At 40.4% G+C, this 22250-nt stretch overlaps 1 protein-coding gene across 1 annotated transcript in view; it reads right to left on the minus strand.

The window, feature by feature from the left end:
• The window catches only part of EGFL6 (EGF like domain multiple 6), a 42405-nt gene extending 20966 nt beyond the window's left edge, over positions 1-21439 (minus strand). Inside the window, exons 1-6 of the mRNA XM_044449571.1 lie at positions 21319-21439; positions 13142-13234; positions 8656-8775; positions 7518-7637; positions 3621-3755; positions 548-670 (exon numbers count right to left, since the gene is read on the minus strand). Coding sequence (XP_044305506.1) covers positions 548-670; positions 3621-3755; positions 7518-7637; positions 8656-8775; positions 13142-13234; positions 21319-21439 — 712 coding nt within the window. The remainder of the gene's footprint in view (positions 1-547; positions 671-3620; positions 3756-7517; positions 7638-8655; positions 8776-13141; positions 13235-21318) is intronic.
• Positions 21440-22250: the final 811 nt, after the last annotated feature.

A 22250-nucleotide genomic window follows, 5' to 3' on the forward strand; every position in this document is an offset into this window, starting at 1 on the left:
GGTGAAGATTTCAGTCATATTCATCTGCCCAGGGCATGGTCTGGAGGCACATGAAGCAGCCACTTGCAGAACTCAAGCACTATTTGATCAAGAGTGCATGCAGCTTCCCTGAGTTAGATGTTGGAAGAAAGATGGGATGTAAAGATCTAATATGTTTTACTTCTGATTTTCTGAGCAGAAAACTTTTGTATCAAGTTTTCTGGATATTTATTAAACTGATTTATCAAATTTATTATGCACACTGGAGTTAAACCAGCAAGCCAGCCTCACAGCCTCCAACATCAAATGAACCAGAAGCTTTGGAGATTCTTTCCTCAGAAAGCACATTCTGGGAATGACTGAATATTCTACCATTCTACAAAGGTGGCATTGCTGCCTTCCCCAATCTTTTGCCCTCCAGATGTAGTAGGATTACAATTCCCATTATGGCTGTGCAGGCCGGGAATGATGGGAATTGCATTCAAACTTCTCTGGAGGGTCCCAGGTTGGGGCAGGCTGTGGCAGAAGAAAGCAGTGATACTTATTTTGCTGTGCACTGAATACTTACCAGCACAACGAAACCCATTGCCTCTGTAGCCTGGTTTACATTTGCACTTGAAGGATCCCTGAGTATTGAGACACTCTGCGTGGAAGTTACACTTGGGTATATTTGTTACGCATTCATTTACATCTAGAGAGAGAAATTAGTTGGGAAAAACAAATGATTGAAGTCAGTTTTAAAACAAACAGGCCATCACCTTCATACTGCAGAAACCTGCACCTGTTTAATAATCTGCACCTGTTTAACATGCAGGCACAGGAGCCAAATTGGAAAAAAGAAATGGTGTATGCGGTGAATGGAGACTGCATTTGTCAATGCAGTCTGAGTGAGTCTTAAAGAGGCAACACGGTCATGCAATATCATTCCAAAATTGGTCTGTGTTCCTCTAATGAGACTTTTATCTCATTTGTGCACTGGAACTAAGAGCATCAGAAAAATAAGAACTACGGATTTATCCAGTCCAGCATTCTAGTCACACAGTGGTGTTTCAGATGGAAAGCAGTAGCACATGGCCATTATCCTTATCCTCAGTGAAAAAAATGATTGGGTATGCATTCGGTTGAAAGACAGGGGGAAAATCTGAAAAAAAGCTTTGAATCTCCATGTAACCTCCCTTAATTTGCTATGGAAGGCAGTGCCACAGAGGCATACAGCATGACTTCTGATAACAAACTCCGTGTAAGCCATCAGCATTGCGGCCAGAATGAGCTCCTGAGAAAAAAGAAAGTGGTATCACCACACTTGGGAAATTCCTGGGTTTGCCAAAGTACATTCATCCAACTTTTAATACTCAAATACTTTAAGGAATCAACCCTTCCACAAAAAAGCACAATGAAGACTCAACACACTCAGTAGTCACAAAAAAAGAGAAAGATGGTTAAGAAGAAAAAAAAGGAGTTGGAAAAGAAAAATGAAAACTGGGAGATAATATTTTGGTTTGAATCCTGTGCAGGCACATTCATTTTAGTAATGAGGCATTAAATATATTTCAACATTTTGTAGATGTCAATAAAATATTGCATAACATGGAAGTGTCATTACCATTCCAGGGAACACCAAGCATTATTTTTGCTCTCTATAGGTCAGGAAAGGGGATGAAGGTGAGAATGAACTCTCAAGTTCCTAAGTCTCAGGATAGAAATAGAAGAAGCAGTAGGAAATATCCCTCATCCTAACCCTGAACTAAGCCATCCAGTAAATACCCTCATGGGCCTTGTGCAAGAAAGCCCTTGATCTTGCTAATCAATAATGCTTAGGGAAGGAACTCCTATTGCAGCTACTAAATTGCCGCTGTGATGTGCGGTCAAGTTCATCCCTCACCCTGTGAGTGAAAGCCCTCCAAAACCTTCACTGCCCTGCTCAGCATTGTAAACTCAAGGCTGTGGCTTCCTTCATATAATCAATCCATTTTTTGGACTCCCCTTTCTTCTGTCTTTGACTTTCCCTACCATTATCATTTTCTCCAGTGAGTCTTGTCTTCTCACAATGTTCCTGAAATATGACAGGTCCAGTTTCATAATTTTTGCTTCCAGGGAAAGGTCTGGCTTGGACTAGGTCCCACTCATTTATTTTTCAGTCAGTCCAGGGCATTCACACAGCTCTTCTCAAGTACCATGTTTTGAATGTATGGTTTTTTTTCCTGTCAGCTTTCCTCATTGTCCAGCTTTCACACCCATACACAGTGATTTGGAATACAGTGCTGTAAATGATCATGGCCTTGGTCTCCTTTGAAATGTCCTTCCACTTGATTATTTTCTTTTGCTCCTTCACTACTGCCCTTCCAAGTCCTGGTATTCTAATTTCTTGGCTGTAGTGTCCTTTTGAATTGATGATTGACCCAAGGCATTCAAAATCCTTCACAAGTTCAATTTCTCCATTGTTGACTTTAATGTTGCCTAATTGTTCTGTAGTCATGTTTTTTCTCTTAATGTTCAGCTGCAGTTCTGCTTTTGCACTTGCTTCTTTCACATTCAACAGAATTCGTTTCAATTCTTGTGGCTTTCTGCCGATAATATGGCATCATTTGCATATCTTAACTTATTGATGTATCTTCTATCAGTTTTCAGTTCTTCTTCCGATCTGATCCATCTTTCTGTATGATCTGTTCTGCATACACACTGAACAGACAGGGAAATACAATACACCTATGTCTGATGCCTTTACCTATAGAAACCATTCTGTTTCTTCATATTCTGTCCTCACAGTAGCTTCTTGCCCATGATACAGGTTATGCATCAGGACAATCAAATGCTAAGGCACACCCATTTCATTTAGGACCATCCATCACTTCTTATGATCCACACAGTCAAAGGCTTGTAAAGCACAGATTGATCTTCTGAAATTCTTTGGTGCATTCCAATAGCCAAAGTGAATTTGCAATACGATCTTGAGTGCCTCTTATTTTTCAGAATCCATCTTGAACATCAGTCTTTCCTTGCTCCATGGAGGGTAATATTCTTTGTGGCATCTTGAGTATCACTTTGCTCACATGGGAAATTAATGCAATGGACCTATGGTTGCTGCACTCTTTTGCATCTCCTTTCATGGGGAACAGAATGCATATTGAACATTTTGATTCTGTGGGTCATTTTCCCCATGTTTGCTGGCATATTCTCGTCAGTCTCTGTAGCTTGGAATCGTTCCCTTGGTATCCTGTCTACTTTGGGTGCTTTATTCTTCCAAGTGCTTTTGGAGCAGCTTGCACCTCACTTTCTAAGACTGAAAGTTCTTTTTCATACTATTTCCATGACAGAACAAACTAAAACAGAATGTTTGCACCAACTTTGAGGGCAAAGATATAAGCAAAGAGTTAAGAAACAAAAGTACTACTGCCTGAAGGTGAGCAGGGAGGAAGAAAAACTGGAGTAGATTTCTTTGGGAAAATGAGAAATGTTGGACCTTCTAGCTCTTTAATCCCTAGTTTTGAAAGCAGTTACTTGCCAGAGAAGTGGGGTTAGATTTTACTTTTCAAAAACAGATCTGTACAGGATTAAGGCTTATGCAGACCTACAAAAGAAGAAAAAGAAAGATTTTAAATATGTGGGAAAAGAGAAAAATATAAAGAGAATGTAATTCTTACCTAAACAGTCATATCGACCACTCACATGTTTCAGTTCATATCCAATCTGACACTTGCAATAGTAACTTCCAAATGTATTGACACATCTGCGGTTGAAAGAGCAAATAGCTTTGCCAGTGGCACACTCATCAATATCTAGGGCATGAAAATGAAATCTGATAAGGTCAAGAAAACACTCAAGAGAAAGTGTATTAAACAAAAATGTAATGCACACTAATGTGACCTCAGTAAATAGAGATAATGACTTTTGCAGAATATCTTATCAAGTTCAACTAAGGATGTTCCTATCTTGGTTATGGGCCAATAATTTCTGTGAAAAATCAATTAAACCCAGTAGATTTTGACTGATACCCCTCTGCATACCTGTTGTCTACAATAATTAATACTCCACATGTCCTTTATGTATAAGCATACCTTCTCCAATTCAGGAAACTGTCCAGTTTTAGACTGAAGAAACAGCAGACCTAAAGTCTAGTCTAATATCCTCTGAAGTCTTTCTTAGACAGGTTTGAGTAAACTATTTTATATATAAGCTGGTCAGTTTCCTGGAAGTCAAGCACCAGCTGAGCCATGGGCTTCACATGACATCACATACTGAGAAAAAGACAACAGGTGAGGCCATAGTCTGAAGACAAATAATAAACACAACCAATTTTCTGAAACTAAGCAAGTCTGGCCAGTGCCTGGATGGAAGCCTCCCAGGAAATCCCAGAAAGATGCTTAGATATAAATGTAGTAAATTAGTGCCCAAGAGCTCTGTGCCTATTTCAAATTACAGTACCTGAACTCCACTGCTCTCACTGGTTTATGTAATGAATGTACAAAGCTTCCCAGGTGCCAAGGCTGTGTACAATGCAGCACTGATCCTGAACTAAACAAGCTTCCCCATCCTGGTACCCTCCAGATGAGTTAGACTACATCTCCCAGCAAACCCCAGTCAACCATGTTGCTATATGGAAGACACCAGCCTGGCAAAGTTGACCTAAACACAAGTGAAACATTTGATGAGCTATGGCACTGCATTAGATACATGTAATTTGTAGATGCATGATCATTTGGCCGTAAGGTAACGTATTGTGGAAGACTGCCTTCCTATGCAATCTGTTCCAACATGTTAAGGCCCTGGGCCAATGCCACCAAGTGACATCAGCCAGGTGGAAGAGCCCACATCAATTACTGAATTTTAGGTAGAAAAAAATAAAACAAACTTTATACTAGTGCTGTGTCAAAGCTTCCCTCTTGCTTCCATGATTCTTCACTCCCTGCAAGAACAGTTTTTTCTGTTTTCTTTTGCAGGAAAGGGAAGAAGTTTGAAGAATTTTCTAGCTGAGCAAGGTGGCAGTGTTTTCATTCACCATTGCAGTGTAAATATAGCCAAACAGCCCTCTTTCAATTTATAAGCCGGCAGCATTCTGAGGCTTTTAGCCTACAATTTGCTTCATGTAATGTCCAGGAGACTGCGTGATGTTGCCCAGTCTTCTGAACACTCAGGAGTTGCTGTATGGCCGAAGGACCCTAAGCAAGATCAGGTGCACAGAGCTTCCTGCAGATGACATGAGTGCATAAGGGAGGAGGCTGTAAGATTTCAACACTGGTTCTTGCTTTCATCTTATGGCCTAAAGTTTCCAGTAAGCATTGATCAATCTATGAAGGATGTCTGGGGCAGTGGTGGGATGATGCTGGTGAGATGATAATTCCACTAATATCTGCCAAAGATGTGGTGATTGGATAGCCAACACATTTGGGAGGAAAGGGGTAATGTCTCCTTCTGTGACATGTTTACTGTTTAGAAACTGAGCCAGGAATTCATAAGGGCTCATTGCATGGTTCCTAAAAGTACTCTCAATTCATGAAATCAGTGTACAGCTTGCTGTAGCTGCTGCATGTCTCAAGCGGCAGCCTTTCTGCAAAGCAGCACCCCCAGTTTGATAGGTATAATGAATGTACTGCTTGAAAGGTTAGAAATGCCTGTGATCACCATTAGAGTTCATTTCCTGTACTTGTCAAGCATTTCCTCGATTCTAAAAGATCCCCAGAGGCACTGGGATGAGGAAATCCTCTCCCTCACTCCTGAAAACAACCTTCCTTGCTAAGGCATCAAGAGTCCATGGCATCAGATATAGCTCCAGCTGGGGAACAGATATATCAAGTGTCCAAAAACAATGAGATAATCTCATGTTAGGATCTTTCAAAAATTCCATGCTTTTCTCTGTTACTGTGTCATCGAAACCTGTGCTAACATGGCTGGAGAATGAGCTTACACTACCCTTTTCCCATGTAATGGATGAGGGATGCTTTTGCAGCAGAGTCCTCATACAATCCGGATCGCATGAGGGAGAGGGTGATAGTTCCATCGTCTGCATGGCTGGCTCCATTGCCCTCCATGTGTTTAGGGACAAACATTTGCTTGCAGAGGCTGTCCAGGGTACTAAATTATGCAGGGAGTCTCCATGAGGACAGCAGGCTTCCTGCTAGAGATCTCAGCCTGAAAGGATGCAATGAGGCAGGTGAGCTAGTGGGTTGGTCTTCATTCTCCTTCATGCAATTGCAGTCAAGGGGGATTTGAACACCTCAGTCAGGCTGGGTTGGTGGGGAAACTCTGTTTTATTTCTATTGTTCCATCAGTAATCAATACAGCAGGAAAGCACAACTAACACCAATCATGCAACAGCTAACTAAGAATGAGCCATATATAGCAATATTGATTTTTGAACTAACTTCCTCTTGAGGGTCTACCAATCTACAGCAATCAAAGGAACATTATGCAGGAACACTGTGATGTAATTTACACATAATAGGTATGGGTTGAGCAATTGAATCATGGGTTGTTGCTACATGTGGATCCTGAACAATAGTTGAGCTACTGGTGGTTAGGAATAGATTCCAGGATTTGTTGGGGGGTTGTGAATTCTGACTTGGTCATGCTTAAACCCCAGAATGAAACCACAGTACTCAGTTCACATGTAACAATGACCCATGGGTCAACATCAATCCATACTCAACACATACTCTGGGTTGTTATTACATGCAAAACTGCTCTATATTGTTCTTTATTACTTTTACAAAACACAAGCAACATTGGAGATGAGACCAGTAAGCCTTCAAAATATTGGGAATGGACACAACAACCTGGTTTTTCTCTGCTCTGCTAGATGGATGCAGACTATTCCATGGTATGTATGTTAGTGTATCTTTTCTATGCAAAGTCAGGTACAATGGGATTAATTTTGCATTTGTATGAATAATGAGAAAGAAATCCTAACCAAATGTATTTAGCCCAACTAAAATTACTGATCTACAATGGAAAGAAACAAGGAATATGATGGTGATGTACAGAAAACTGGTGGAACTGAGTGGCCACGAGTATAATGGTGGCCTGGGAAAGCTCCAGTTCAGTGCTTGCATCATGAAACAAATCCAAGTGGTCTTCATTAAGCCACTGTCTCTTAGCCTCAGCCTCACATCTACAATATTTATTCATCTGCCCAGCTATGTCGTAATGCATCGTATTGTATGGTTCTTGTGACAGTGATCCTGCCACCAACTGGTTAAGATGTAAAATGGTAATAAGCCTTCCAGTTTGGTCAAGGGGTACAGCCAGCAGGATGTGTGAAGATCAGCTTCTGTGAGGGAAGAAATCCAATGTCTGTTTCAATGTTTGAAACCTCACATGGGCTACTAATTGAAGTCAATGATGACAATGACCACAAGGACAACAAAAGCATCCCACTTCATATGCTGTACAGAAAGCAGAACACAAATTAGTGTTGTGTTAGTGGTATTTCTTTACTCTAGAATGATAGTCATTGTGTGATTCTATTATGTTCATAAACCACGGATCATATTCTAAGAATTGCTTGAGTTATGAACAAGAACATAAAAAATGTATAGATATACCTATGCATGTTTTTCCATTTGGTGCTAACTGCAGCCCACTTGATGGGCATAAGCATCGCACATCATCTTTCACCTCTTGACAGCCGTATTGGCAATTCACCATGGCACATGTCCTGGAATCTATAAGAGCACGTTTATTTGTCAGGGGTTCAACTAGCAATAGGAAATACCAAATAAATATACACTTGAAATGCAAACAAAGAAAGAGAGACATGATCGGCTGGAGTTTTGTTTCCTATACTGGAAACAGTTATTTCCATTGCCAGCACAACACACACCTCTGTTCCATTTACACTGGGACTTATCTCTTTCACAGTTTGGCAGTGCCATGGCAAAACCATGTTGCCAGTTCTTAAATAGCTACATCGCTTGCTGGTCTAATTCTGGGCACAACTGAAAGTGGCAGTGATGGATTGGGACCTGCCTACATAAGGGCCACCTTCCATCACATGAGCCTGCCTTAATCTTACAGTTGTTGGGTGTTCTTCCACAGGTTTCCTGGGCTGAACTACAAGCTTTGGTCCAGGAGTTGGATTGCCCTTTGCCCCCACCCCACACCAAAAGTTTGCAGACTGGAAGTCAAGTGGGTGGGGACTTACCTAGAAAATCTTCCCCTCCAGTGACGTGATCTGCCCTTGCCATGTTTTCTTTCTGTCAGTGCAGAGAAAGGCATACGGTTCCTCTGTGCATGACGAAAGGGGTCTGGCTGGTCCTGGTGCTTATAGGAAGTGCCTCCTTTTGTTTCCATGTTACTGGTATCCCAACTGAGGGCATGAATACTCCTGGAAGAGACTTGAATGGGGCTTGCAGGAGTGGATCTTGCAATTTCCAGCCATGCCATTCTTGGCAAGCCCCATTTATCTCCGTTTAATTGCTTTACTTATAAATTCTGAAGGGCGGAACCTGGCCCTCACTTCCTCTGAAGTTTCCATCTCTGGTCTAAAACATGCCTCAAACCAAACAAGATCTTCCTGAATACATTGTAAGGATAGAGAGTGGTAAGAATATCTTTTAATGCAGATTGCTCCAGAGTAGAGAGTGATCCATACAGCATAAACCATATGCTCTAAATATGAGACTTCGGTAACGGACTTTGCTTTATCTCAGTTACTGATCCTGCATAACATTTGTTACTTACTTGTGCAAGTGCCATCTGGCAGAAGCATGTACCCATTCAGGCAATAGCACTTGTAGCTGCCATGTGTGTTCATACATCTGTGTTCACAAGGATATGGTTTCAATCCACATTCATTGATATCTGTGGAGATCATTGGAACGGTTATGTCTGGAGATCCTTGGAGGGAAGGGTTGTGTTATTGTAGTGTTATTTCATGAATTACATTCTCATAGGATAGAAGTGTCTCCAGGATAAGCATGACCCTTGAGAAAGGGAAACTGAGCACACCATCTGGTGGTGTGTGTGGCAGAAACACTAATACAAGATTACTGGCACATCTGACAGGATCCAGGAAAGTATTTTGTACCAGTAGATGAATTGCACAGGGAAAAAAACAGAAAGAAAACAGCTGGTCCAATGTTAGTTATAGGCTGACCTTGTATACTTGTCATCAGAGCTCAGAGATTCTCAGACTTGGCCATAGGAAAGATCTGTAACTCAAAACTAAAACTGTAAATTTTCAATGTACAAAATAATAATAATACGTATTAAAAAAAAGAAATAAAGCCTTCTTGGCTTCAGTCACTGCAAAGCAACTCAAAGATAAACCAGGAGTCTAGACCTGCATAACTTCACAGCATGGTGTCAGGTTTTTGAAGGCCGCTTGCAAAAATGGGTTATGACCCAATTCACTTTACTGTGGTTAATTGGTAGAAAGGACAAGGCTTGTGAAAGCCTTCATTACAGGGCCTGCTATAGTAGATGGAAACAAACAGTGCAGGGGACAGGGAAAAGCTTTTGTCACTACAGGCAATGGACATCAGCTCCTGCAGAAATCTGTCTCACAATTTGGGTGTTACATGCTTTGAATTATAAAATGCCTTGATCCTACCAGTGATAATATGCAGCATGAGATCGCATGAAAAAATACATTTCTCAAAACCTGAGTCAGATTCATGGGAGCAAATGAATGCATTCTGAAACTGTTTTCCTCAACCCAGTTTGCATGTCCTGGGTTTAATGGGCCAGGAGAAGGAACACTGTCTTGTGCCAACATGTTAACTAGATATACACTGTAAGGACTAATGGATTTTCCTTTTGAACCAGTCTCAAACTGTTTTTATTCTATTAGTCAAAGCAACTAAATGTTTGTTGTAAGCCGCCCCGAGGCTTTGGTGAATGGGGCAGCACAGAAGCTCGCTAAATAAATAAATAAAATAAATAAATGTGAGCCTTTGTTTAATAGTGCTACAGGTTTCCTTTTATTGATAAGTATAATGTCATGGGTGGTGGGTTAATCTTGATGTTGTTTGATCTTTTTCTTTTAAATAAAGGGCAGTAAAAATCACCTACTGGACAAAGTTCTACAGTTGTACACACAACCTGCTAAAATATTGCAAAACATGAAATCAAATAATATGCAGCCAAAGTTGTTCACGAAATAGGACAGGACATCTGAAGAGTGAGGAAGAGTTTCTCACTTGTCATCAACTGTAACACACACACCACACATGCACACACACCGTGATCCATATCCGATGATCACAAAAGCACATATAATGCAACAAGCCTAAAAGCCACCCAAGTGGTCCTTCGCACTGGACTTTTAAAGATACACACTATTATCCTTTCCAGAAGCAGGAGGATGCCACTGTACACATGTCCTGGTTATGAGTTTCCTACAGACATCTTGGATGGTCACTGTGCAAGCAGAAAAGGCCTTTTGTATGTTCCAGTATAGCTCTTCTTATGTCCTTAATGCTGATAAGATACAAATTCTTTGCAGGTTAAGGACAAACTTGAAGGAATATTTAAGGATACAACACTTCCGAAACACAAACCTTGTGCAAACCAGGTTGTCTGGGAAAGCCTTTATAAGAACTTTACACTGTGCAGCTTTCATAACATCGGTTGGGAGAGTGAACATGTGCACTTCAAGGCCAAACTTCTTGTTGTGTTGAAGATCTGTGATGCCTTATCCTGGTAATTTTTTCTTTGATATATAGCAGACACAGATGACATAATTTGGATTGGGTCCATGATGCTCAGTGCATAAAGGAAGTCAGTTCTTTCTTTGGTGCTATTCCTCTCATTTAAATCCATCCCCAAAGCTGATATTAGAAGTGTCTCTGTGTGGGAGCCATTGTTGTACACATTATATCCAATGAATGCTTTGGAAGAAAGGGGACATTTAAACAGAGGAAGTAGTGAAGAGATCAGTCCTTCTTCTAGAACTGCTATCTCAGTCCAAAATTAGCCTAACGGATGTGAATGTTCTCACAGTTTTTCCTTCGTTAGAATGGGTGGTTTTCAGGAGAAAAGGTATCTTTTATTTCATTTCATAGTACATATATTTCATAACACCCAAAAGGCAGCATTCCCCTGGGCAGACCTTTAGTTCCAGTCTATCTATAATGTTGCTAGCCCCCCCTCATATCTTAGCTCACAGAGAACATGAAGTTTGATAGTGAGATGTCAGATGAAGTATTATTTGATGTTTATTCCAAGATTCATTGTATATCTATATTGTATATAGTATATTGTATTGTATATGGGCTGTTCTACATGAGGCTTTTAACTAACCATTTTACCAAGGCTTTGACTTCTGAATTCTTAAGATCAGATTTTTTTCATGAGGCTGTTTCCTGGGGGGGTTCCTTTCTCTGCCATCCTATATTCACAAGGCTGTGCTGTGGCATAATGTAATTGCCACAATACACAAATGGGTTTAACTGTGATTTACCCTCATAGCCAGATAATAGCTCATTTTCCTCAGTCTAAAAATACAGAAAGAGATACTTGGAAAGAGGGGAAAGGTTCTGAAGGATTACAATGATGTGGCAGAGCACCCACAGATGACTGTGAGTGAGGAATGACAAGCACACACTAAATGCTTCATGCAGCAAAGGCCTGCATCTGACATTTAACGGGGACAGCAGATGCTTTGGTTATGAATGCACTGTGCCAACTGTTATTGTCATGCCCAATCATTGTAAGTTACAGCTGAGGTTAAAAGGCACACATTTCACTGCTCCAATAGTGACAGTGCTCTGAATAGTGGAAGCTGAACTATTTGATCATGTAAAGTGGGTGTCTGGAAAGAGTGTATCTCATGTCACTGCAAGATGCTGGACAGTCTGGGTTTACTTCAGTGAAGATCTAAAGTATTTAACTGCTGGAATATCAAAGGAAAGACAAAGAGGGCACGTACCAGGATGCATCTTATGACCAGGAAGCAAATGCATGTTATTATGTACGTCATGATATAAACAGCCATCCTTGAAAGGAGCTCGAAAGGTGCAGGGGACAGGCGTACACCTTGGCACAGAGCAGGGCTGGATTAAAGATACAGTGTAATTCTAAACCAAGCTCAGAAGGGATATACAACTTGGTACCCTCTGGATGTTTTGGGTTACAACTCCCATAGGCCTGAATCACTATGGCCAATGGACAGGGATTACAGAAATTTGGTCCAAAACGTCTGGAAGGTGCCAGGTTTCATAGTACGTAAGTGTGCTAACCTAATATTCGGATGGTACTAAATAAAACCTTTTAGAGCCTGGGATACTGTAAGTAAACAATGCTACTATTTTTCATTGCTACAGTTTTACACTTACTTAAAATGTCAGCTCTTCTGAGTCAGAACTACAGTGAAGTGTTATAACTGGGGCACCTGGCTAGCCAAAGTGTGGATAATAAGGACTAAGGTGTGCAACAATTCCCTTCTCTCCAGCAGATTCCAGCTACAAGTAGGTGTCTGAAGTTAGTAAGGTAGCTTTGTTGTTTCAACTTAATTTGTGCGTGTGCATGTTTTAACTTTGGTTAACTTCCAAAGAGCCTCGGCTAGTGGGTGGGATAAAAATGAATGAATGAATGAATGAATGAATAAATATGTAAGTGGAAACCTATGCAGATAAAACAGCTTGTGGGAAAAGGGTTAAGCACCTCCTTCCGTACCACTCACTGCACAAAGAGCACTCCTTTCCTAAGCCACTACTCTTTACAAACAACATAGTATTATTGTTCTTAATAATAATTAAAACAAATACAGACTGTTACTATCATTAATATTATTAATAATATTACTGTACCACCAAATAGCCAACACACACACAGACACACACACACTATTTAATGTATAGTCTGTTCCTAAGAATCTTAGTGGAGGCAGCCAAGAACTAGAGTGCTGCCTGTCATTACACAATGCCATTATTATTTTATTATAATTATTGCATATACTATATCAATAGGTTGATAGATATACATAGTAATCGTTATACTATTTCATCAGCTGTTAGATTGAGGAGAAAATGTTGGGCAATCCATTCAACATAATTTCAAGGTAAAATAATATGAGGTTTATGGAACAAGCTATTCCCAACAGAGGATATTTAAAAGTCCCCTTTCTCCTTTAATTAAATTTCAGAAATAATAATTCAGTTTGTGCTGGAATAAAACAACGGTTGAAAATGGAATACATACAAGAAGTATGATATATTATACATACCTTGGCTGCAGGTTTTCCCTGTGAATCCTGGAAAACACTTACATTTATTTGCCATTACACATTCACCATATTTGCACCCATGTTCACAAGTAGCTGGAAAGGGGAACAGAGAGAAATAGGAAATGAAAATATGCTATCAGAGGAAAATAGCTAAACTATGATATTCTTCTGTTATATTGGAAGAAAAGTACTGGTAAAAAAGAAATGTAAGAAGACCAAAAGGTATCTGTTTTGCTTGTTCTAAATGTCTACACTGATTTGAGGCTTTCTTTACAGTAAATATTTAATAGAAATATGTTGGCATTGGTTTCATGGTTACCAGTTTTGAGAAAGTTGGTTTGTAGCTGGAAAGAGAACAAAAGAGATTTTGGAATTCCCCCCCCCCCCCCTCCCCAGCAAGACAAAATTCTGATTGGGAAACCTGAGAATAATTTTCTTGCTTTCATTGTGAGTGTCAAATTGAGTGTCTCCATTCATATGAACCTACTTACCAGTTTAGATCTATATTAGGGGCTGCCATTTTGAGGACTCCTGGACACACATTTGTCAAGCAGATACACACTGTGTCCCTTTTCTAATGAAAAGATCACCTATCGGGGCAACTAAGGTTGAATCTATCCTCCAATCAGATCCTAAACCTTGATCTCTGCCTGGAAGAGTCCAAGTGTCAGCCAAGAGTAATTATGGACAGATATTTTTTGATGGTTTTATTTTGTTATATATTGCTAGGGTCCTTGGACTTCTTCAATGTGAATGCTAGGATATGGGCCTGTCCTTTTCATCATACAATTAAAATATTCTTATTCAGGGCCTTTTGAAGGAAACGCATGGGGGAAAATTGCCCTGGACCTCCCACATGGAAGGGGCCACATCAGCACTGGCAGTACTGAATTATTGGCAACTCATTTCTTCCAGAATCCCGCTAATTTCAGCTTCATAAACCTAAAGGGGAAAGTCACAAAACAGATTTATTGGCAGCCATGTCCTTTTGCTGTGACAGAATGTGGTAACTGCAGGCAATGCTAGTAGGAGTCACTTAGCCCAACCGTATTCAGAAGTTCTCAGTGCACCAGGGTGCTCACAGAGACCTACCAGAGTGCTCTCTGTTCCCTTCACTAGTTCCTTATAACTGTCATCAACCTATTTTTTTCAGGGCTCCGTCTATTGTTCTGGGGACCAGTAGCTTTGGAAAACAAGAGTTGAAAGAACAAGAAGCATTATAATGGGCACCACCAAGTTAGAACTGTTTCCTCTCTTCTTTGCTCTGAACAGTAAATAGAACCATTTCGATTGCCTGCGATGAGCCGAGAAGAGAGAGAATGGGAACACTTCTAAGCAAAGTGAGAGGGCATGTGAATTTCAAGGACTGAGGAGAAATGGAATGAGCAGGAATGATGGGCACTCTGTGGGAAGGAAAAAAAGCAGAGGTTCTAGGCCAGAGGCTGTAGGAGGAAGGGAAAAGGGAGGACCAGTGCTGGCATGGAAGGAAAAAGGTACACATGTGCAAATGAGTAGTGTACTTTGTACAGAAGTGATTTGCCCCCTGTGAAATGGATAGCATGTTGAAGCTATGCGTTGGGAGCTCCAAAGAGTTCCTTTATGTTTTTGACTCCACATTGCCCTTTACCAAGGTTCTTGAGCAAGTTACTTGTCTTTTAACCATCTGTGAAATGAAAGTGTTGTTGCATTAGTAAATATTGGGAATATTCATACTTATTCATGGCAGCCCTTTTGTGGCAATGTCCACAGCATGTTTTCAACATTCCAGAAGCCAATAAGGTGGGAATTCCATACATTGTTGGTAACTCAGTTATTGCTTTTACTGTTTTAAAGGCATATAAAGAATTCAACTACCCATCCACCCTGTGAATAAGTGATTCCTTCTGTAAATGTTAAAAGAAATGGATAATGAATACTTGCTATAGATAAAACATAAACTATAGCTTCTAAATTAACTTCATCAAAATCAGTTGAGTTTATTTGCAATATAATTTGTTTAGGATGAAGCATGGGAAGTTGATGTGAAACATTCTTTTGTTTCTCTTCCAGAAATTTAATGAGGGTCACAGAAATTTAACATGGAACATAAAAGCGCTCCAGAACCTTCCTATTGACTGCTGCCATCATTTTACATGGTGACTCATCTATCCCTGCTTCATTCCCATGGGAGCCCTTGCTGGCATGTTTGTAGCCCCCTTAATCTTTAGTTTTGGGCAGCTCTTTTATTTGAACTGTGAGCCCTCTTGCTGTGGCCCAACACCCAGGTCACTCAGGTACCCTGCCTGCCTCACACTTTTTCACTCTCCCCTCCCTAATCCCTCAGACACACCAGCGGTTTCATGGAGCACTCTTTTCTCCTCACTAGCTTTGGGCTGCCTTGGGCTAACTAGGATAATGACCCACATTCCATTATTTTTCTCACCTTCTTCTCTCTTTCTCACCACTTTGCCCTGTAACATGTGTGTGCGCTCTCCCTTATTCATTTGCTCACTAAACATTAAGCATAACACAAAACCAGTTTATTTGAACAAATGAAAAGATAAGAAGCATTCAGTTGCTGGCTTAGAAACAGCTGCAGTACTCCTACACCAGGCTGAGGTAACTTTGCTAGCCTCCATGACTGATTCTGACGTGTTCTTAAGATGTTTCCCCTTTTCTTCTGCAAAGAAGAATGGCTGTTCCACAGCCTGCCATGGCTCTCAGCCCCTTGCGACATTCTGAGAGCTGTGCCTTGGCTCTGCCCTCTAATGGAGTGAGAGGTGAAACTCCTCCTGTCCATCACAGTTACCCTCAAAAAATACGTTTGGTGCTGACACTGTGTGCACCTAGCTCATCCTTAAGACATTTTGAAAATGGATCTGTCAAAGGAAAGGCAAAGAGGCTTAAAGAAGCAACAGTGAAGCAGTGCATTCAGGGTTTTTTCAGTGTCTCTTGTCTCTGGAAACACACCAACAGGCTTAGAAGAAGATTCTGTATGTTCTCAGGTGGTTCAGAACCCACAAATTTCAAAACCAATGAAGAGAGTCCCTCTGAGTTTAAAATATCAGCAGACCATCTCATCTCTGTCACCCTTCATTATGTGAACAGAGATCCTGCAAAACAGCCTTCCACAATTGAAATACAAAATTTCTGCATCAGTAGAAAGAGTGAATATTTTCAGAATATTTATGGAAAACATGAAGCTTAGCATGAGTATATTCATAAATAACTGTCATCTCCACATTTGTGTGAGTATTAGAAAATTGGGGAAAACATTATCTGAAGTGGAACTATACTTTTCTGTTCTGGCTGAGAACTTCTTTCACACATCCAAATGAAAGTGATAACAACTTTATGAAGGATTTTGGAAAATGGAAACAAATATGAAGAAAAAAAAGCAGGGACCATAAAAACCTCATTCCATAACAAAACTGTACTGTAGCCTGGATTTTAAGAAAGAACACAATGGAGGACCATTGTCACAGCCAAGTGTGTGAAGAAATCAAATACTGGAAAGAAATACTGAAGGGCATTGTTGTTGTGATCTTTGTTGCAAAAAGACTTCCATTCTATGGCAGCAAATTGGCACCCAGACTTTGGGATCAACCCAAAATGTAAATTACCTTGGAACATTGGAATTCATTGTCAAGTTTGATTCTTTTCTTGCGCAGCACTAAGGGAAATCATGGAAATAAAAGTCATACCTTCAGTTCCTTCATAGCTATGTAATGAACTGGTTGAGCTAATGGGCAATCAAGTTCATATGAAAAACATTTGGGAGGCTAAAGAGGCAAAGCACATTTCCCATATTGTTGATTCTACATCAGATTATTTCTCTCACAGGTCAGATATGTGTTGATTTTTTTGGTACTGGCTGAATGAAGATGTGAAGCAGTGGTTTTTGTGCTTTGTGCCTGCCGATTGCCACACTGGAGGAAATTCATGTGAAACGGTCAATGTCTTTCTTCAGAAACGTGATACTAACATCAGTAATTGCAGGGCACAGACTTATGATACTACAAGGAATTTAAGTGGTCAGTATCAAAAGATACAATCTCCCGTTATAATCATGCTGTTTTTCTGCCTTGTTCAAGCTGTTCTCTGAGCCTTAGTTGGGCAAAGCAGTACGAATGCAGTGAAGTTGTTCTCATTTCCTGATGCTTTGTATGTTTTCTTTTCAGGAACTGTTCAGGATATGCTTTGTCTCCAGGCTTGAAAATACTCAAGACAATATTGATCCCTGGTCCAAAAGAAGGAATATACCAAAGATCAACTTGAAAAAGCTGTTAGATAGTTCTCTAAAAAAGATGCCGCACAAACTCTTTCACCTACAATAACTATATTTTGAAACCTTATCAAAGTTTGCTGATGATTCCAAAGAGAAAACAGAGGATGAGTGAGCAGGAAACCCTGTGATTAAAAACAACAACTCTAAAAACTTTTAAAATTTATTTTATGCCACTATTCTGGCATAAAGTCCTTCACAGATCTGACTGGGTCAACAGCATGCTGAATGTTGTACTGCGGGGGGGGGGGGGGAATGGGAAAGATTATTTAAATAGGGAAGCTAAGGGTGATAAAACTTGGAGAAAAAGGGTTTTCTTAACTAGAAGAGAAACAACGATTAGAACAAAGAGCAAGAGGATGTAATAGACGATAACAAATGGCTCGAGGTAAAGTGATTGGCGGTCAAAAGAAGACTGGGGAAAATGGCGGGCACTCTGCCCTTTATAGCACCGTGGCGGACGGTGCGGAGTTCCCACCAAAATCCGTTGAAGCTTTGGTATTCCACCCGCTGCAGGCACTGCGCAGGCGCAGCACCCATTATGTGTGATGCACAGAGACCACGAAGAAGAATGGGCTTGTTTCATCATCACCTTTATCCATTATAGGTGAAACACCTTTGAAACAATTGAGAAGCAAAACAAACAAAGAAAGGGAATAATCAAATGGAATTCACTTAATTCAGATTGAAGATCAATAGCTTGAGGTCACAAATCAGTTTTCCAAGATGGAAAAAGTGGCTGCAATCCTATATAAACTCCATGGAAATGAATCCTTTTGAGGGCATGTTTAGATTCAAGATAAACTTAAAAACATGTACTCTTGCTAAACATTGTTACTATCCCAAAAAATTTGTATTAATCTGTTATTGCAGGGCTGTTCAAAAGGGACTTATAGCAAACCAAACAAAAACTTAATCTAGGAACAATGACAATTGTATTAGATTTTTTTATATTCTTTGTAATAAATATAGATAAATCAGAAAGTTATGCTTTTCTTTTTCTTTCTCCCTACTATTGCATTTAATAAATATTTTCCATAAAAATGTTTATTTCAATGTAATGTTACTGATTTGATTCCCATTCTAATCATTGCCAGATCAGCTTTAGATTCCTGTAGGTTCCAAATATTTTCTTGATTGACTTAAACTCATACAATTCTTCTGCATGAATGAGAACACAGAAAGAATACAGAGGCTCACATTTGGGCATGAACCTTTTCCCGTATCAGAATTTAGTCTACCATCCAAGAATCATATTGTCTGGTGGCTATAAATCCCATGTTTGAGTATTCAGCAATATCCCGAAATAACTTGAATCTTTTTCCATTATTAGATTTTGTTTTCCTGCTGGCTATGACCACCAGGGAAGTTGATGAAACTTTATCAAATATATTTCTAAATCTTGTGCCCATATGAATTTCAACATGATACAGTGATCTACTTAGGAACTGGGAAGGACTATGACTACAAGCAACTTTTGCTCTTACTGGTACCCATAAACATAAAACTCATGCTATTAGTAACTAAGTCTTAGAAGAGGCATTTCAACCTTTCAAAATAGGGGAAAAACATGCAAAACCTGGCAAATGGACAAAGGATTAGTGGAGGAGGGGGAAGGATGCATGGCCATCTAGAAGGCCACACTGAGATATCCAGATGGACCAGATTTGGCCTATGAGCTTAGGTTCATCATCCATCCAAATTCATAAAAATAGCCTCACACACTTCCTTGGCCACTTACATGAAAAAGGGTCACCTGCCTGCTGAACGGGTCCTCAGACAGGAAGTAGGCCCTGGAGGTGGGATTACAAACCAGACTTGGGTGCTTCTGGGGTTTCACATAGTCAGTGCAATAAGAGGGAGACTGGGAGCTTGAACCTTTGAGATCTTTTATCTCAGACACTCCCCGAACAATCCCATGCTGTGTTATATGCTCAGTGATCAGTGCTGTATTTGTAACTTGCATTAAACAAAAATATGCACCATGATTCTGCATTTTCTTTACACATTCTGCATCTTCTATATCTAAATCTGTAGGTATTTTGGTCACCGAATGTGGGTTTCCTGTTCATTGTTTACCACATGTGGCATTCGATTTATTTCAGAGCAGAATCACAGCAGCAGTCCAGAGCCTTCCAAATTTCAACATGACCTAGTGGCATTGTTCTTCTAACATCTGTTAAACATCAGCATCTGGTGAATTAAATTATATTTGCTCCAAATTATTTAATGATATTTTACCACCAATGCCACCAATCCTGATCAAAAGTAGACTAATGTGAAGAGAACAGTGTAATGAAGGGAAAATAATACAGCAAAGAGGTCCTGCCTATCTTTCAACATATACCCATCTTGATTCAAACCAGAGATCTGCTAAGAGGAGAATGACAAAGCTTTTGAAAAGTGAATACTATATTATCTTATTGCTTTTGCATGCATGCGTGTGCACATGCTCCTTTGAAAACTTCTACACGTCATCCTTCCACCATATTCTCCAGCAGCTGAACTGGGGTTATGCAAACAATACAAGAGCATTGTTCATAGAGGACCGCTCCATTCAACAGATGGAGATGCTTTAAACTAGAACTATTATCTTCAAATTACTGCACATTGGCTTTTTTGGCAGCTTTCTCCACTGGACAACAGTCTGGTGAGTATATCAATTATGATGTGAACTTTTGTTCCTCTGCACCATATACCCAGAGCTAAGCTCATCAGGACAGCAGATGCAATGTCTAAGAATCAGGCGACTCCTAAAGACAACATTTTATTACTTCATCTGGCCTTGCCAGAATCCAGCTGGAGAAAGATTTCAACTTCTCCCTTGTGTTTATGCTATTTTTATTGAAAACTTAGAGGTCAATAAATAACCACAGGTCCTTTGTTAACTCCATTCCCTTGATGGCTGAAAACTGAGCAACAACACAGGTAATCCTCAGATACATTTCCAGTAGAATGTTACAGTAAGAAGCCACCAATCCTTTAATAATTTGAATACCTGAGGACAACATATACCACTTAATCAAAAGCATTTGCCAATAAATTGCTTTGCATGGCATGCTTACTGCTTACATTTCCCCAGGGGTTTCCTTGATCTGTCAAGAGGCTTGGGTAGCTATTCAGTATTGCAAAGGGAGCAGAAAACCTCAGTGGTTGCAAACTCTTGGAATAAAAAATGCTGGTAACTGGATGAGGTCCAGGGACCAAGCTGACACAAAACACTAATCTCCAGTGTACAATAAGTGCACGTGCTTACAAAACTCCTTCCAGCTATGTATCATACCAGCTTACAACACAAGCGGAATGAGGAAATAGCCTACACACAGGGGAGATAACTCTAAAAAGTGAGCGAATCCACAGACTGCAATTCAAGGCTCATGTATGCACACAGGAGCAGTGTCAAGGGCAGGAGAGATCAGCAAAAGCCTTCCTACCCATGAGTTGCTCTTCCTCCTCCACTTGCCCACTGGCTCTCTGTCTGTCAAGCAAGCAAACAAGCAGAAGCAATGATGAGAAAAAGGAGAAGCAACAGGAACAGAGAGGTCCTCTCATTCCTGCCCAGCCTTTCCCATGGCCATGCTGGCTGGGAATGATGGGACTGACAGTCCAACATGTTCACAAGGGACCAGGGTGGGAGAAAGCGTAATTCGTGTATATAATGGATTTGATTATGCCACATATACCATTAAATTATTAAAAATTGACCTCTGCTGATTAAAGGATTAAGGACCATAATATTCTTTTCTGACATCAAAGCACAATCCAGTTAATCCCAGTGTTAGCACCAGCTTTAAAAGTTCTGCCTAAATCCTCTCTGAGATTGAGTTGTTTCCATAGGAAGCCAAATTCATTCACAGTATAGGCACATACCTATGTAGAGAAGCAAGGAGCAAGGACAAGTCAATCCCATTACCTTCACAATGTTCTTTGCTATTCCTCTTCCAGCCATGACAGCAGTCAAGCTTGGAACCGTAGCGACACACCCCGGGCTGATTCAGACTTAGGAGCGACCTGCCACCTCTTGAGCTGTGCATAAAACAGAGCATTAACTAGCTGAGGCATTAGCAGAGCCCCAGGCAGATCCAGCCATCTTACAGATGTTGTATGTGACCACTGACTTGGCCCCACTGGGATCAATTGCAGTAATCCCATCAATGAGGAAGAAACTGAACTTCTGCTCTCTTGAGGTCACTGCAGCCTTCGTAAGTGCACAGCTTGGCTGATGTCAGAACAGCTGACTTCACACCCAGCAGGCAGTTGATTCCTCTTTCCTTCTTTTGCCCAGGTTCAACTGGTGCCCCTTCCTGGAGACAGTAGATGAGGCCACAGTGATCTAAATGTCAACTGCTGCAGTGTGCTGCACAAAAGATTGCTGCTGAAGAGTGTTTGGAAACTGTAATTAGTAAAAAAAAAAAAATGCAGCGACCAGATCACTTTCCAGCCCTTGCCCTATGAAATCTATCGAAGAAACACAGTAGAATTAAAACACTGTGATTACAAAACCATATATATCAATATTGACCATTGCTTGCTGTCTTTGCCGTTTGCAGCTGGAAATTCTCATGTGAATTTCTATATAACAATTCAGAGAATGCTCATAGAAAACCATCAAGGAAATTACATGGCAGTTGAAAGGGCTGTAAAATACTTATTAATAAATAAAATAATGCAGAAGGCAAACATCACATAGAACATTACAAGGCTTTGTGCTGCTGTGCAATCTCATTCAGTGGCAGCACTATTTAGTGGGCTTACCCATGATGAGCTACATTTTTACCTACAGGGGATGCAGAGTGCATCTGTTTCCCTGCAGGTTAAAGGGTAATGTGGAGGGCGATGTTGAGC

The sequence above is a fragment of the Varanus komodoensis genome, unplaced genomic scaffold (genome assembly GCF_004798865.1).
Source record: "Varanus komodoensis strain SLA01 unplaced genomic scaffold, ASM479886v1 scaffold1, whole genome shotgun sequence".
NCBI lineage: Eukaryota > Metazoa > Chordata > Lepidosauria > Squamata > Varanidae > Varanus > Varanus komodoensis.